The sequence below is a fragment of the Electrona antarctica genome (assembly GCF_951216825.1).
Source record: "Electrona antarctica genome assembly, chromosome: 10".
NCBI lineage: Eukaryota > Metazoa > Chordata > Actinopteri > Myctophiformes > Myctophidae > Electrona > Electrona antarctica.
In genome coordinates this window covers 50,194,429-50,210,031 of record NC_136791.1, presented here as the reverse complement: position 1 = coordinate 50,210,031, position 15,603 = coordinate 50,194,429, and the positions used below count along the sequence as shown (strand labels likewise).

At 42.9% G+C, this 15,603-nt stretch overlaps 1 protein-coding gene across 1 annotated transcript in view; it reads right to left on the bottom strand.

Annotated features, from left to right (window-relative positions):
* Positions 1–15,603, bottom strand: part of rgs7a (regulator of G protein signaling 7a) — a gene marked incomplete at its 3' end in the record, with an annotated part of 103,467 nt that overhangs the window by 84,204 nt on the left and 3,660 nt on the right. Inside the window, exon 2 of the mRNA XM_079511963.1 lies at positions 14,534–14,652. Within this exon, the coding sequence (XP_079368089.1) occupies positions 14,534–14,611 (78 nt within the window). The 5' untranslated portion in view covers positions 14,612–14,652. The remainder of the gene's footprint in view (positions 1–14,533; positions 14,653–15,603) is intronic.

The window sequence follows — 15,603 nt, the reverse complement described above, 5'->3', positions numbered from 1 at the left end:
TTTCTCAAAACACCTTTCTTGCACCAGCAAGGTGTGTCCCAGCACCTTCCTGTTCATGCACCTTAAAGGACCACTTCACCACTTTTCAACCTATCTTCATAGAATATGTCCTCACTAATAATCATGATAAAATGGCACGATTTTTTTCTACTTAGTCTGTGTCTCATAGGAGGGCTGTAGGCAGTTTAGAAACCGTCTTCCAGTGACATCATTAGGCAGATTTATTTTAAACAAGATTTTTTTACAAAAATGTTTAGATTTTCATTATCGTGAGAACGATGGCTTCCATTTTCGCATTGCAACTTTTCAGGACTAGAAAGCCTGAAGTTTATATTAGCTTGGATTCCCCATCGATGATGTCACTGGAAGACTGTTTCTGAACTGCCCACAGCCCTCCTATGAGACACAGACAGAGTAGAAAATAATTGCGCCATTTTTTCATGATTATTAGTGAGGACCTATTATATGAAGATAGGTTTAAAAGTGGTGAAGTGGTCCTTTAATTGATTCTTACCATTCTGTGAAGGTCTAAGTGAAGACCAAAAACGAGGCTTCTTGTAATATTGATATACGGTAGTACCAGCTGCAAGGCACAGGAATGCAGATGAAATGCAGTGCATTGCTAAACAACACGGCACAGCACGACTGTGTGGTGGATTACCTTCACAGTAGGCTATAGCATATGGTGCCAGCCACCAATTAGAGGAATAGCAGGGCTAGCAAAACTGATTACTTTGACAAACACACCAACACCGACTTAAATGTCAAATTTCCTTCCAGTGGCTGCCCCACTTTCCGTATGAATGAGAGAAGAATCATCTCTATTGTACACAAAACAACATATGCATGTTTGTATACACAAAAGCAGAAGTCGCCATGCTGGCAAGCTGACACAAAAAGATTTCTGTTTGAGCTGGCAATTATAGATCATCCCCCTAATGTCTCTCTTTTCCTCTCCCTTTCTCTCTCCCCTGCTTAAATCTATCTGTTTCTTACTAGACTCTCTCTCTCCTTCTTTCACTTACTGTCTGATTGCAACTTGAGGGAGACAGGCAGTACAAGAACCCTTCAATCTGTAGCTGAGGGCATCTGCAAATGTATTCAGTACCCCTCACTCTGACCCACGCACAACTGATTTTGGCTAGGTTCTACAAATCAAATCAGGCTAAAAATAAAACATCACTCGGTTGAATTTGTTTTAGTGCTTTGACCGCCGCTCCAGTTTCCAAGAAAGCGAAGCCTCCAGTGGGATATCAGAGGCCATGCTGTTTCCGATCACTCAACTGTGCATGTGTTTCTGCCGTGCCATAGTAATACAGAGGAGAAAGTAAATCACATTCCAACCGAATCACTGCTTGTACACAAGCTCTTAATAAATATGCATTGCAGATCGATAGTATATATGCACTAATACATTTGCCCTAGGCTTGTTGTTTATTACAGTCCTACGAAGGGGGAACTGGTACAAATCTCACCGCACTGCAATGACGCCCTTGAGGTGTGTAAGGCCTCACTCAGACCTTTACTGCATTGCTGTATGCTTGTTAGATGAATGTTGTGTGCTTGTTGGATGAATGTTGTGTAGTGTCATGGCCGCCCCAATGCATTTCCAATGGAAGTCACATGGTTTGTAGTCCACATTTTGGACTACAAGCTGTTGTATGGCTTTCGGCTGTGTTTCGACTGCGCCCCTCCCCCTCATACAACACAAATGTTGTGTCAAACCATGTAACTCCCATTGGAAATGCATTGGGGCGGCCATGACACTACACAACATTCATCCAACAAGCATACAGCAATGCAGTAAAGGTCTGAGTGAGGCCTTAGACACTCGTCCTGCCATGCGGGGAAAGAATCAAAAGGCAGTAAGAAAACAATGGGGTATTATTAATTAAGGGACATCCATTCCACACCAATATATGTATGATACCATAAGATAACGACAGTAACTATATGTATAATGATAATGATGTGATCATCCACACCACACTTATGAACATTCTGAAAACATGTTGAATGTAATGTGCATGTGTTGAACATGCCTGCCGCCCTGTAAATTCGGATGGATTTTAATTGGCTGTCAATGTATTCTTGGTCAAATCGCTCTGAAAAAAATATATATTTATATTAGTTATATCCCTATACACTGTTTCCAGAGACATGGAGTTCTCATGACGAGAGTATCATAAGGGAAGAGTGTTTCCCATCCAATGTGTGATAGACACAGTAAGAGCAAAATGCCTGATTTGTGAATCATAGTATGGGGGCGACTGTGGCTCAGGAGGTAGAGCAGGTCGTCCAATGATCCATGGGTCGGCGGTTCGAATCCCGGCTCCTCCCATGTCTACATGTCGAAGTGTCCTTGGGCAAGACACTGAACCCCAAATTGCTCCCGATGTGCTGGTTGGTACCTTGCATGGCTTCCGCCACAATCGGTGTATGAATGTGTGTGTGAATGGGTGAATGTAAATCTATGTAATCTATGTAAAGCGCCTTGGATAAAGGCGCTATAAAAATGCACCATTTACCATTTATAGTACATTTTGCATTGTCATCACCTCTCCGCAGATGAAGATCACATTTCACCAGGGAGCAAATACCACTAAAAGATGCGCTGTATCGACAACCTCGTATTAAAGCACAGCCAATGTAAACTGGCACTCGCGTATTGACTGAAGACGGTATACCGCCACCGTGACACCAAGGTTATAATAGTTAACTAAAACTAACTAAAAAAAGGAAAACTAGAATTAAAAAAACATTTCAGTTAACTGAAACTAAATAAAGATAAATAGAAAATCGATAACTAAACTGAAACTGTATTGTGTGTTCACAAAACTAACTGAAATTATAGACAAAATACCCTTAGTTTTAGTTTTTATCAACATTTATATGCCTTTCGGTCATTTATAATATACTCCAACAAGTTTTATTATTGATTTACACCAACAAAGTGTAGACAATAGACATGTCCCCGCGCCACCTTCCCTGAAAAAGTGAGTGCCAAGTTAATCCTGTTTTCCAATTTGGGATTTAAATCATATTTGAGTGTCTACAGGTAGGAGCCCTATACACAAAGCAACCAGAAAAATATGATAAAATATGGCTCTTAGGCCTTTAGGCTATGGTACAAACCAGAAACCAGAAACACTGTGAGTAGTGGCTGAGCATTGTGGAGGAGATATTTGTAATGGAGAAACTAACTCATACAGTACATTGAGACTACAAGAGGAGTTATTCACTGAAAAATGGGAGAAATGGATTGAATATAGAAATCAACAGTTGCTTATTAATGATGTATTATGAACCCTTACACTGTGACTGTACTTTTGTTTACCTGCAAAAAAAAGTTAAAAAAAAGAAAAAAAAGCAGAAATATCAAGTTTTGGGGTTTTTTTCTGAGTCACTTCTAATTCTGATCTATTAATACTGTAAAATGCCTACAAATACAACAAAAAGACGGATGGACAGACGGACGGACAGGTTCCAAACCTAGTCTCGGCCATGCCTTTTGGCCTGGTGGAGACAATAAGGGAATACTTAGTACTATTGTAAGTAGTAGTACTATTGTACTACTACTTACCATAGAAGGCTTATAGAACAATATTTTGTCATTCGAGCTGTTTTGAGCCATAGAGAAATGGGGATTCACTCATAATTTCGATGCCACATTGGTCTGACACGTGGCATTGCGTGCGGTTAGGGTTGGGGACAAATTGGACAATGTTAGTAATGGGGCGAGCTTGCGTCAGTGGCACATCAACATAAAGCTCCGAGTACATTTCCTCTATCACAAACCATCAAGTTTTAGCTATTTCTGGGTCTTGGGTCTCTTGAGTGGATGTTATGTCCAAATAAATGACTCACCTAATGCATGCTCGTATATATTTTAGTTTTTTTTCTTCATCTTCATCGAAAAACAGCTAATGGATGGGTGCTCAAAACATATTAGTGGTCACTCAGGAGGTACACACACATCCCAGTAAATTCAATGGGAGCTCGAACAAAAGAAATAAACTGAAAAAGGAGAAAGTCTGCACAAAGCTTTACCAGAGCAGAAAAAAAACATATCGTTGCTGTTGGGAGGAAACCTCATAACTAATCTTTTTTTTTTCTTTTTTTTTTGTGCATGAATCAGTGCTATTGAACACCCTTTACGTCTGTGTGTTGTTTCGAAAATATTGAACCAATGGAAAGTAGTAAAAAGTGCTTTGGACAAAACCAACTTTGATGAGGCTGTATTGCTTTGTTTTAAAAATATATGTTTTTCTTAATTTCCTGAAAAATGTATATTTTTCATTTCCTGAAAAATGAACATTTTGGAGTTATGAGGTTTCCTCCCGACAGCAGAGATATACAACGTTTCGGCCTCCTTCTCCTTGCTCAAGAAACCTTTCATTCAAGGCACTAAATTATACCATGTCTCGCTAGATTTGTTTTTTAATGTATTTGCCACTGTTGACCTGCATTTTTGCCATGAAAATAATTGTGTAAGTGTAATGAAACTAACTAACTTGCAACAAAACCTGGTTGAGGAATGGGATGCCATCCCACAGTAAAATGTGTCTAGTTTGGTGACCAGGATGAGGAGGAGGTGCCAAGCTGTTATGGCTGATTTTGGAAATTCTACCCACTACTGAGTTCCATAACACTGAGTGGAAAAAATTTGTTGTTTTTTCCTTATTACTATGGGAGAGTGCAATCATCCTAGCATTTTTTTAATGACAGATGTAGTCACTACAACCACAAATGTCCCAAGAAACTAGATCGCCTAGCCACTGAGTTTGCTGTGCTCTGGGAGAACAGAGCAGCTGAATTCTGTTTTGATTAGGTGTGGTGGAGTGGTGCTTGTTTGAACCACGGCTAGAAGGCTGTTTCAGCCAATCAGATTGCTTCCTCGAAACGACCTGTTGTATAATATATATTCTTTCACAGCGAACAGTTACATCTTTGGAAGGAGATCAGGCCCGCTGCTGATCTTGTGGTGCGGGTAGAGACAAGAAGGAGAAATTCAATCGGATCTCGTGTGGAAGAAGGGGGAGGGGTATAGTCCTTCGGGTGCGAATTTGAAGGAGGGCCTTTGAAAATCAATGCCACTTGGGAGCAGAACGCAGAACAAAATGTTCAGGGCCTTTGTATGGAATCAGTAGTTGTACAGGCGAGTTTACAGTGTACCGTGGGACACGGGAAACCTTCTTGAGGTATTATAAACTCTGAAAGAAGAGGGGTGATGATCCGATCGAGCACTACTAAAAGGTTAAACAAAATCACACCCGTGTGAAGTGAGGTGCGCTCTAATCATCGTACATCATCATACATCATCATCAAGAATGGTGGTCCCTTATTGGCCAATTAAGGGTTCCCACCGACATACAAATGGTGATTTGCTCAGACACATATGATAAATTCTCCGTTCATTGTCAATGGCATTTTTAATGTTTGTTTAGACAATTGACCCATTTTGGGCGGGAACCCCTTTTGGTGTTAGCATTATGTTATGCTTTAGCTATTGAAAAATAGCAGATCTACAAGCTCGTAGCGCGCCACCGAGTGGCGCGCTACGAGCTTGTAGGTCTGCTATTTTTGAAAAATCGAAGAACGACATAGAAACATAGCTTTTTCAGAAAACTGTCAGGATGTAGAAGACATTTTTAGAAAAATAGGAAAAAAAGAAGGGATTTGGCTTTAAACTACCCTGATTTTACATCTGCCCTCTTCTTTTTGACCTTTTTATAGTGCTCGGATCACCCCTCTTCTCTCTTGTTGTCCCGTTGATCCTTGAAGCACCGTACCTTTTTAACTTGTGTACCTCCACTGAGCTCCACACACACACACACACACACACACACACACACACACACACACACACACACACACACACACACACACACACACACACACACACACACACACACACACACACACACAGAGCTGTTTTTGGCCTGCATGAAAAATTCAGTAGGCCTACTCTTCACTATTGCAACGTTCGCCCTACATACTGTACAGCACAAGACGCACACGCGTGCACACACGCCACAACATTAATCAGCGCACACATGTGAGCATGCATGAAGAAACACACGCTGTATACTACACAGTGAAACACTATGATATTCAGCATTGTTTATGTATGAGTGAGCAGAAGCCATCACAAAAGGGTTGAAATGTACGTACATATTGCAGGTAATTACGATGACCCGCTGCCAGTGCCAATCTATCAACTTTTATTGACGTTTGCTTGATAGATTGAGGCAGCCTTGAAGTGTCTGTTGTAGTCAATCTCCTTCTATCCCTATTCGTCTGCGTTTACTCGGGGACTGGCGTTGAGCAGTTACATTTTCAATGTCACTAGAGAATTGTCTTATTGGTTGAAAATTGAAATCTGGTTATCGCAGAGGGTGTGTGTGTGTGTGTGTGTGTGTGTGTGTGTGTGTGTGTGTGTGTGTGTGTGTGTGTGTGTGTGTGTGTGTGTGTGTGTGTGTGTGTGTGTGTGTGTGTGTGTGTGTGTGTGTGTGTGTGTGTGTGTGTGTGTGTGTGTGTGTGTGTGTGTGTGTGTGTGTGTGTGTGTGTGTGTGTGTGTGTGTGTGTGTGTGTGTGTGTGTGTGTGCGCACACATTATTGCGTGTGTTGTAATGGAGAATGCACACACCGCACATCTCCAGAGTAATTATCAGGTCAACACCTTAACCCTCCATCCATTTTCATTAGGGGGGGGGGGGGAGAGAGGAGAGGAGAGGAGAGGAGAGGGAGGGAGGGAGGGGGGGGAGAGAGGGGGAGAGAGGGGGAGAGAGAGGGAGAGAGAGAGAGAGAGAGAGAGAGAGAGAGAGAGAGAGAGAGAGAGAGAGAGAGAGAGAGAGAGAGAGAGAGAGAGAGAGAGAGAGAGAGAGAGAGAGAGAGAGAGAGAGAGAGAGAGAGAGAGAGAGAGAGAGAGAGAGAGAGAGAGAGAGAGAGAGAGAGAGAGAGAGAGAGAGAGAGAGAGAGAGAGAGAGAGAGAGACTCCCAATAGGCAGACTGTTAAACCACAACACACTGTCCTCAGCAGCCTAACTCCCTCTGTGTATATTACATAAGCTTCTATATAGGCTACTACTGCTTCTTAGAATAGTCAGCGGGGATGACTGTCTGATCTCAACCTATGATGTATCTTCTCTGTCAAAGATGGTGAACATTTAGTGACAGACAGATACAACATGCTTAGCCACTTTAATCCTGGCATTCTTATATATTGGCCGTGAAATTACAGGGGAAATGTCCAATTTTCCGTAATTTCATGTATCAAAACCATTTGTATATATGAATGTGTGTGTGAATGGGGTGAATGTAATGCACAATCTAAGCGCCTTGGATAAAGGCGCTATATAAATGCACCATTTACCATTTAAAAACGCAAATCAATTCCAGATCCATTTTTAAAAAATGATGAAAAATAGCCGATCTACAAGCTCACAATGTGTCGGATCGTGACTTGCGAGGCGTTGTGAACTTGTAATTGTTCTCAGTTTGAGATAGGGACAAGCTCACCCAGGTAGTCAACCACGCTAGTAAGTACAGTAGTACGATCATTGGAGGCAAACAATTGCAACTTCAAGACATATACAACCGCTCCATAACCAAAAATGGCAATTCATTTTTACAAGCTATAGGACTCTACCCACGACAGTGAGACAGTATAGGCTACTGCTATATGGGCCTGGGTTTTCTTTATCTTGAGATAGAGCTTAAGTGGTTAAACAGTGATGCTTCACATTCCACTGTGCATTACCTCGCAACGTAATACATTAAGGTACTGTATCTCTTCCAAGAATGTGGCTCATCTTGGCGCGGGCTGATCGATGCGAAATGCATGCCACTGCCAAGTCATCTCCATCTAAGAGTCATTTGTGGCACGCCACCCGGTATCCACTCGGCTCCACGGCACTGTGTTTGAGTGAAATCCATTGCAGAAGAAAAAGGGGTATTTCCACTGTGACTGACTTTGCCACTTTTGCTCTGAAGTGTAGGGTCAGGTCGCGGACACGAGCCGTGGCTAAATGTGGTCTGAGAGGTGAAATGGGGAAGCAGGGGACAAATTGGATGAAAGAGCAGTAGGGGATAACTGAACCCACATATGTTTTTGGTGTATATACAACACATCAAATAGTAATGAAAGTAAACCATGGATAAACTAGAAAAAGTGCCCTTCCGGGCACAGGTCTCCACCAGTGTGTGTGATGTTTGGCAAAATGTGTAGGAGTAATATATAAACGTGTGTGTGTGTGTGTGTGTGTGTGTGTGTGTGTGTGAGACGCGGCTTGGCCTGTTGTAGCGCCACCATGAGGCTGATTCGAAAACTGTCAAGTGGCATTTCTTAGCCTAGTGGGAATATGCATGCACAGTTTCACCGCAATCGGACGCTGCGTTGAGTAGTTGTGGCGATTTGTACAAAACGGGTACAAAGCAGGCTACTCCTGAAAAGTTTAGAAGCCAATTGTAGCCAATGAGGGTGGATTATGATAAATCAAACAAACCCGTCTTGATCACATGACTATGGAGAACATGTGTACTGATTTGCGTGAAATTTTGATAAAATCTGAAGGAGTAATATTAGAAAATGTGTTTTACATATGTCGGCCTCCTGGTGGCGCTATAAAGAGCAGATGTGAAAAATTCCAGGCAAAGGTTTTTCCTTGGCCTCTAGGGAGTTGGCATACAAAGTTATCCACAGATCCATGCAGTTAGAGGTAAAACACTTTTCGGCCAGTTATAGCGCCACCATGAGGCTGAGTTGAAAATGTTCATGTGGCATTTCTTCCTCGGCCTAGTGGGAATGTGCGTGCACAATTTCACGGAAATCACATGATGTGTTCATGATTTGCAGCATTTTGTTTGAAACTGAGCACTCCTGCGAACTTTGGAAGCCAATCTTAGCCAATCAGGATGGAGTCTGAGAAATCTGAAAGACCTGTTTCGTTGAATGGCTCTAGAGAGACTGTGTACCAATTTGTGTGATGTTTGGACAAAATCTGTAGGTGTACTGTCCAAAAACTTGTTTTGCACAAAGCGGCCTCCTGGTGGCGCTATAACAGGCCGTTCTGGAAAATGTGGGGCAGAGGTTCATCGTTGGCATCCAGGGAGTGTGTGTGCAAAGTTTGGCATCGACCGGGTTAACGGTGCCGGAGATTAGCTGGTAACAGACGGACGGAAGGACACACACACGGACACACGGACACACACACGGACGGAGTGCAAAACATACTCTCTCCCCATGCCTTCGGCCTGGTGGAGACAAATATGGGCAGCCATGGCTGAATGGGTAGAGAGGTCGCCTGGAAAATAGATCGCTGGTCAAGTGGTCATGGCCTGGTCCATGAAGGACCACTTCTCTGGTCCACCTCTCTTGCTCAGAGAAGTGTCTCTAAGGTCGCAGTCTACTTCGGTAGTCTCGATGCGATTGCAATTGGGAGAAGTTGCATCATTCTTGCATTTTTTTATTTGCTGCGTTTGCATTCACACTGTGCTGTATCAACCGCAGCAAGGGAACGCAGCAGGGAACTTTGTCAATGTGTTCAATTCATAAACTACACAGTGAAATCTATGGTGTTAAAATTGTACTTCGAGAAATAGTTAGGACGTAAAGGTGTGTGTGTGTGTGTGTGTGTGTGTGTGTGTGTGTGTGTGTGTGTGTGTGTGTGTGTGTGTGTGTGTGTGTGTGTGTGTGTGTGTGTGTGTGTGTGTGTGTGTGTGTGTGTGTGTGTGTGTGTGTGTGTGTGTGTGTGTGTGTGTGTGTGTGTGTGTGTGGACTGAATATTATGTACACTGCAGTGTTTTTATGTTTCCTTAAGCAATTTATTAACGTGCTCGTCTAACCCCCGTTTTTTGGCAAACTAGAATACAATTGTTTGATCCGCATCACAGTTCGAATGAGGTGAGTTCACACCTGCCAAAACGCACTTTCCGACAATACGCAGCAGGATTAGTTTTAATCCCAGTAAAGCCTTCTGGTGTGAAGGCGACCTAAGGCCCTCATTTATCAATGCGATTTACACGCAAAAATGGGAATGGGAAACGCAGGAAATCCCTGCAATTTTCCGCATTTATCATTCCAACGTGACTTTGAACTTTGACGTACGCCATGCCAAAACTCACATCACATCATATTCTTCGTCTGCACCCGTTTTCTGTCGTACAAGCGGAGCAGCATTGTCTGACCAGCTGACAGGCTTTCCATCATATAACTCTATGCTTTCCATATGTTGTTTGGTCGTATTCTGGTTATTCATGACGTTATTTAACGCTCGGTTTCACCCGTGACATTTATCAATGTTCCTACCAAATTGACGATAGAATGAGCTGTTTAGGATCACATGATAAATGACACGTTGACATCGGCGTAAGCCAAAACCCGCGCTTGAATTTAAGGCCGAAATTTCACGTATATGTACTGTGCCAAACGAGTGGGGACCATATTACTGTCTTGGTGAACGAAATGAACTACCGGTAGCCAGTGTTGTCACGCATTCATATGACGTGAACTGAACGTACTGTATTTCCCACCAATAAGCCCTTATCCGACACAAATTAATCTTTCTCAGCCGTACAATTTCACGTTCAGCGGACTCTCCCACGGAATGCGGAAGTGCAAACGAGCGCTCCATGTTAAAGCCTGCAGCTGCACGGGGTTTCCTAGTCATAAGTCCACGGCTCCGCCTGCAGTCCCACCTCTGACCAGTAGGGCCGAGCGCTTCAACGTTGGAGAGCCTCCCTGGGGGCTTGGTTCTGGTCCATCAGTCAAACTAACTTGCAACTTGCTCCCTGACACCAAAGTGCATCATGGGAAATTAACAGATTGAGCAGGCACACCCCCAGCGTATTGCTGGAATGCAATTACATTCAGCAGGCTCCGCCCCTGTCGCATAATCAGTGTGTCAGGACCGACAGATGATTGGCTGTGCATGGGTATCCAGCAATCATCCCATCTATCAGCCTGATTGGTTCATGGATTTCAATCACTGGGGACCAATCATCCAGAGAGCCTCCCAGTGGCCCCTGATTAGTGCATGGATTGGTCCTTGTTATTACCAGTCATGGTATGTGGCTAAAAAGCTGCAAATTTAACCACATTAACTCTAGTGTGTCTATCCTGGGCAAACATTTGGCAAAAATAGGTGAACACTCACCAAAAATAGAGGGTATGCGCATGCATGAAGTGAATGGCAAATCGAGTGGCAAAGCACCCTGGGCAAGACCTACGCTGAAAAGACTATAATTTTTTTGGGCGGAAGTTGCGGGATTTTAGCGGAAGTATCGCCCAAGGAAATGACGTTGATGCTTTACAAATCAGTTTCCATTCTCCGCGAATGAAACAAGTGTTGTGATTGGTCGGGAAAATATCGTATCCGGATGTTCCGGAGGATACATCCGCCGATAGCTTCTCTGCCTTACGTTGTGACCAGGCTTTTCTTTTCGCAGATAAGTAAGCCTGGGACCGAGGCTAGTGGCAAAGTGAGTTTAACGTTGTTTAACGTCATGCAATCAGATTCTGTTCGGATATACAGTATGGGCTGTCAATGCCAGAAAGTAATTTTTTGCCACTCAGTAGGCGTTTCCGCATCACGCATACCCTCTATTGGTGAACATCTACAAGCTCATGCACAGGTTTTGAGCTTGTAAATCGATAGTTATTTTTGACATAACAAACTATATAGGGTTTGGTTAAGATAATGTTATGAATATATGTATGCACATACAGCATGTGTCCATGTACATAGTTGTGTACATTATATACAGTAAGTAAAGTGTGAGTATGTCTGCTGACATGTATAATCTATGCATTTACTGTATATGTACTGGATGCTTGATGTAATTATATGTTCAAGATATTATACTGTATGCATTTGCATGCTCAGATCTCAATACAAATCATTTTCAGAATCAATAGCAGGGGGAAGGAGACATCAAAATGTAATTGAATGTCTGGAAACACCACACGTCAATATGGATGCTCTTGTAGAGAATATATGGGATCACATCGAAACCTAATCAAATAAGTGATGTGATCCCATATCCCCTTCCACCCATCCACATCCATAAATGTATATGTTGTTAACCAATAACGCCCATCCCGCCCACACACACTTTTGGATTACATCTAATTTATGAAGCATATCAAATTACTTATAGGATTATGAAAAAGAAACGGCAGCCATTTCTTTCTGCTACAGCCAAAGAGAGAAAATGCACCTCGCCATGCACTGATGGTCATATTGCTTAAGACGGTGTGTGTGCTGTAAGCGGCCGGCAATCTACGACATTGGTTTCCTGGTTAGTAGAAGTGATCGCCAGTGGCGTGCACAGACATTTAGAGGGGCAGGTGCTCAAGTTAAAAAAGGGCACCTTGTGCAGCGCGTGGAACCGGCCGGTTGCCTTAATCCATTTTGGGGCGGGAACCCCTTTTGGTGTTAGCATTATGTTATGCTTTAGCTATTGAAAAATAGCAGATCTACAAGCTCATAGCGCGCCACCGAGTGGCGCGCTACGAGCTTGTAGGTCTGCTATTTTTGAAAAATCAAAAAAAAAAAAAAAAAGGGCACATTGCCAAAAGGGCAGGGGGTGCTCTAGCACCCCCTAGTGTCTATCTGTGCACGCCACTGGTGATCGCAGATGAATGAGGAGCATCCACCGAACAGTGAATGAAAACAAAGGGAATGCAATTAAGAAATCAAATGTGCACCAGAGTCCTGCACAAGCACAAAGAAGATTATCACTTCGTAGCCCCAATAAAGACATTTCATGGCCAACCTGAAGTAAGTTATGACAATTACCTGTAGCATACATCCAGCTAAGTGCTGCCCTGATTTTGCTTCTGTATATTACAGTGCAGCATATGAAAAGAAATTGGGAGGCACAGTGAGCTATAATCAGAGGAAGCAACGAAATTATCCAGGGCATCTGAATTAGGGCTTGGCTTTGATGTACGAACATTCGTCGCATATGATACCATAGACTTTTCTAATCACTTTCTAGATCCTTGGAACAAGCATAATATTAAGGTATCTCAGTGGCAGCACAGCTGTACGTTTGCATTTCATGCATGTTGTAATGCACATGTACAGTATTGCATCCTTTTTCCACACACACAAGCTCACATTGCATAGCATTGTATCATGGAACATTATCACTAAACTGCCGTTAATTTTTGCAATAATTTGCCAGTGTCCTGTGCTGTGATACTACAGATTTATCTGCGCAAGCATGACACATGGACATAACATTAAACCCTTCAAGGGCATGATAACAGATATAACATCATACAATCCACAGAAATCCATACAATTAAAAGATACTGCCACAAGGAGGAGTCATACTGCCACAAGGAGGAGGCTGGGGAGGCAGAAGGAGTTTGATCACTGACAAGCTACAGAAGAGGTGCTGTGATCTATGCTGCTGAGCATGTAGTATGGAGAGTGGCCGGTCTTCTGCTTAACAAACACTGCCTAGAATGAGTGTGTACAGCTGGTTAGCGAATGAGATTAGTGTGTGACTGAGCGTGGAGAGCAGCCTGACTGCCTGAACTATCGGGTCACTCGATTTTACGCACCTCTCGTCTTTATGTATTTCATAATTCATAAAATAGGTAATGTGTTTGTTGTCCTTAGAGGGTTTGACCCAAAAAGATGTCAAACTAGAAAAAGTGCCCTTGTGGGCACAGGTCTCCACCAGGAGGATAGGAGTGTGTGTGATGTTTGGCAAAATGTTTACGAGTAAAGTTGTACACAGATCGATGCATTTATAGATCAAAACAGGAATTGCCCTGTTATAGCGCCACTGTGACGCTGATTTGGAAAAAAATGAGTGGCATGTCGTCCTCGGCCTAGTGGAAATGTGGGTGTAAAATTTAACGGAAATTGCATACTGTGTTTGTTATTTGTGGCATTTTGTTCGAAACGGACCAATCATGCGAGCTTTGGAAGTCAATCTTAGCCAATTAGGATGGAATATGGGAAATGTTGCAGATCTGTGTTGATCCCATGACTATGAAGATGGTGTATACCGAATTGTGTGTATGGATAAAATGTGTATGAGTAATCTACAGAAATGTGTTTTGCCTAAATCACCCTTATGGTGGCGCTATAACAGGCCGTTGTGGAATCCAGGGAGTGTGTGTACACAGTTTGGCATGGATCGGGCCAACGGTGGCAGAGATTAGCTGGTAACGGACGGACGGACACACACACACACACACACTCACGGACACACACACGGATGGAGTGCAAAACATATAGGGCTCCATTTTCGTCACCGCTAAACCCCTTATCCCTAAACTTCTTTGCCTTTTTTTACTATTTTGCAAAACATTTTTGAATAGTTAAAATAGCCAGTCTACAAGCTCACAACATGTCAATGTAGATTGGCTAGTTGAACTATTCAAAGATGTTTTTCAAAATAGGAAAAAAAGGCAAAGAAGTTTAGGGATAAGGGGTTTAGCGGTGACGGAAATGGAGCCCACAGTCTCTCCCCATGCCTTCGGCCTGGTGGAGACAATTAATTTGCTTACCTTTCTGTACACTATCATGTTGGGCGACTCATCAGCTACCCCATTGGTCCCCTGTCCAACACTGTTGGTCTGTGCCATGATCTAGAAGTCTAATCTGCTGCGGCAAATATCAGGTGCTCCTATCATGGACAGTAGAGACATATCGGAAAATCAGACTTCAAATCATAACTTGCAATTTTGCCCCATTTGACATTTCTATGATGCATCACCTGCATAGACATGCCATGTTCCAGTCTGTGCACTCATGTTCACACATCTGACAAGGTCTGTGCGAGGATTCTTTTTTTCAAACTAGGTGCAAAAAGGGGGCTAGCACATCAAATGAATACATGGCAGCACCATGTCAGGTCCAGTTTCGCTATGAATTAACTACTGTACAACAAACGGTATAGTCTATATCAGGGGTTCTCAACCCGTGGGTCGCGACCCCTCGGGGGGTCGCCAAATTATTTTCAAAAAAAGACTTTTTTTTTTTGCAACTGAATGGCTGTAAAGTGGAAATGAAGAATTTACATATAGTACACATAGTACATGCATACACCTTCCCTAATGATGATGGTTTCAGTATTTATTTATGGTGTATTGTCTCTATTATTAAGGGTATTGTAGCAGTCAATTTATATTGGGGGTCGGGAGGGGGCGGGGAGGGGGTCCCGAGACGTTGCCAAAGCATTTTCGGGGGTCCCCGGCCAAAAACGTTGAGAACCCCTGGTCTATATGGAGGGATTTTTACTGTTTTATTATCAGCTATTGGCTTTTAAGTGTAGCGGTATGTTGTTATTGCCATTTCTCTGTTGGATTCAACATGCCAAATTAGAGGCTGTAAAATCCAGAGCTAAGCATACAGGGTCATCTCCTTGGATCAGTGAGAATATCCACAATTTTAAGAGAATGTGGGAGGGCTGAACGTAGGTGGAGGAACACAGGACTTCAGTAGGCTACTACCAACCTAGCTCTGGTCCATAGCTCTAATGCGTTTCATTTAGAGCTATGTTACTTTCAACTTCCGCCGCTTGCATGAATGCAGACCAGCCTCTCGTCTTTAGCGTAAATAAAAATAACGTTTTTGC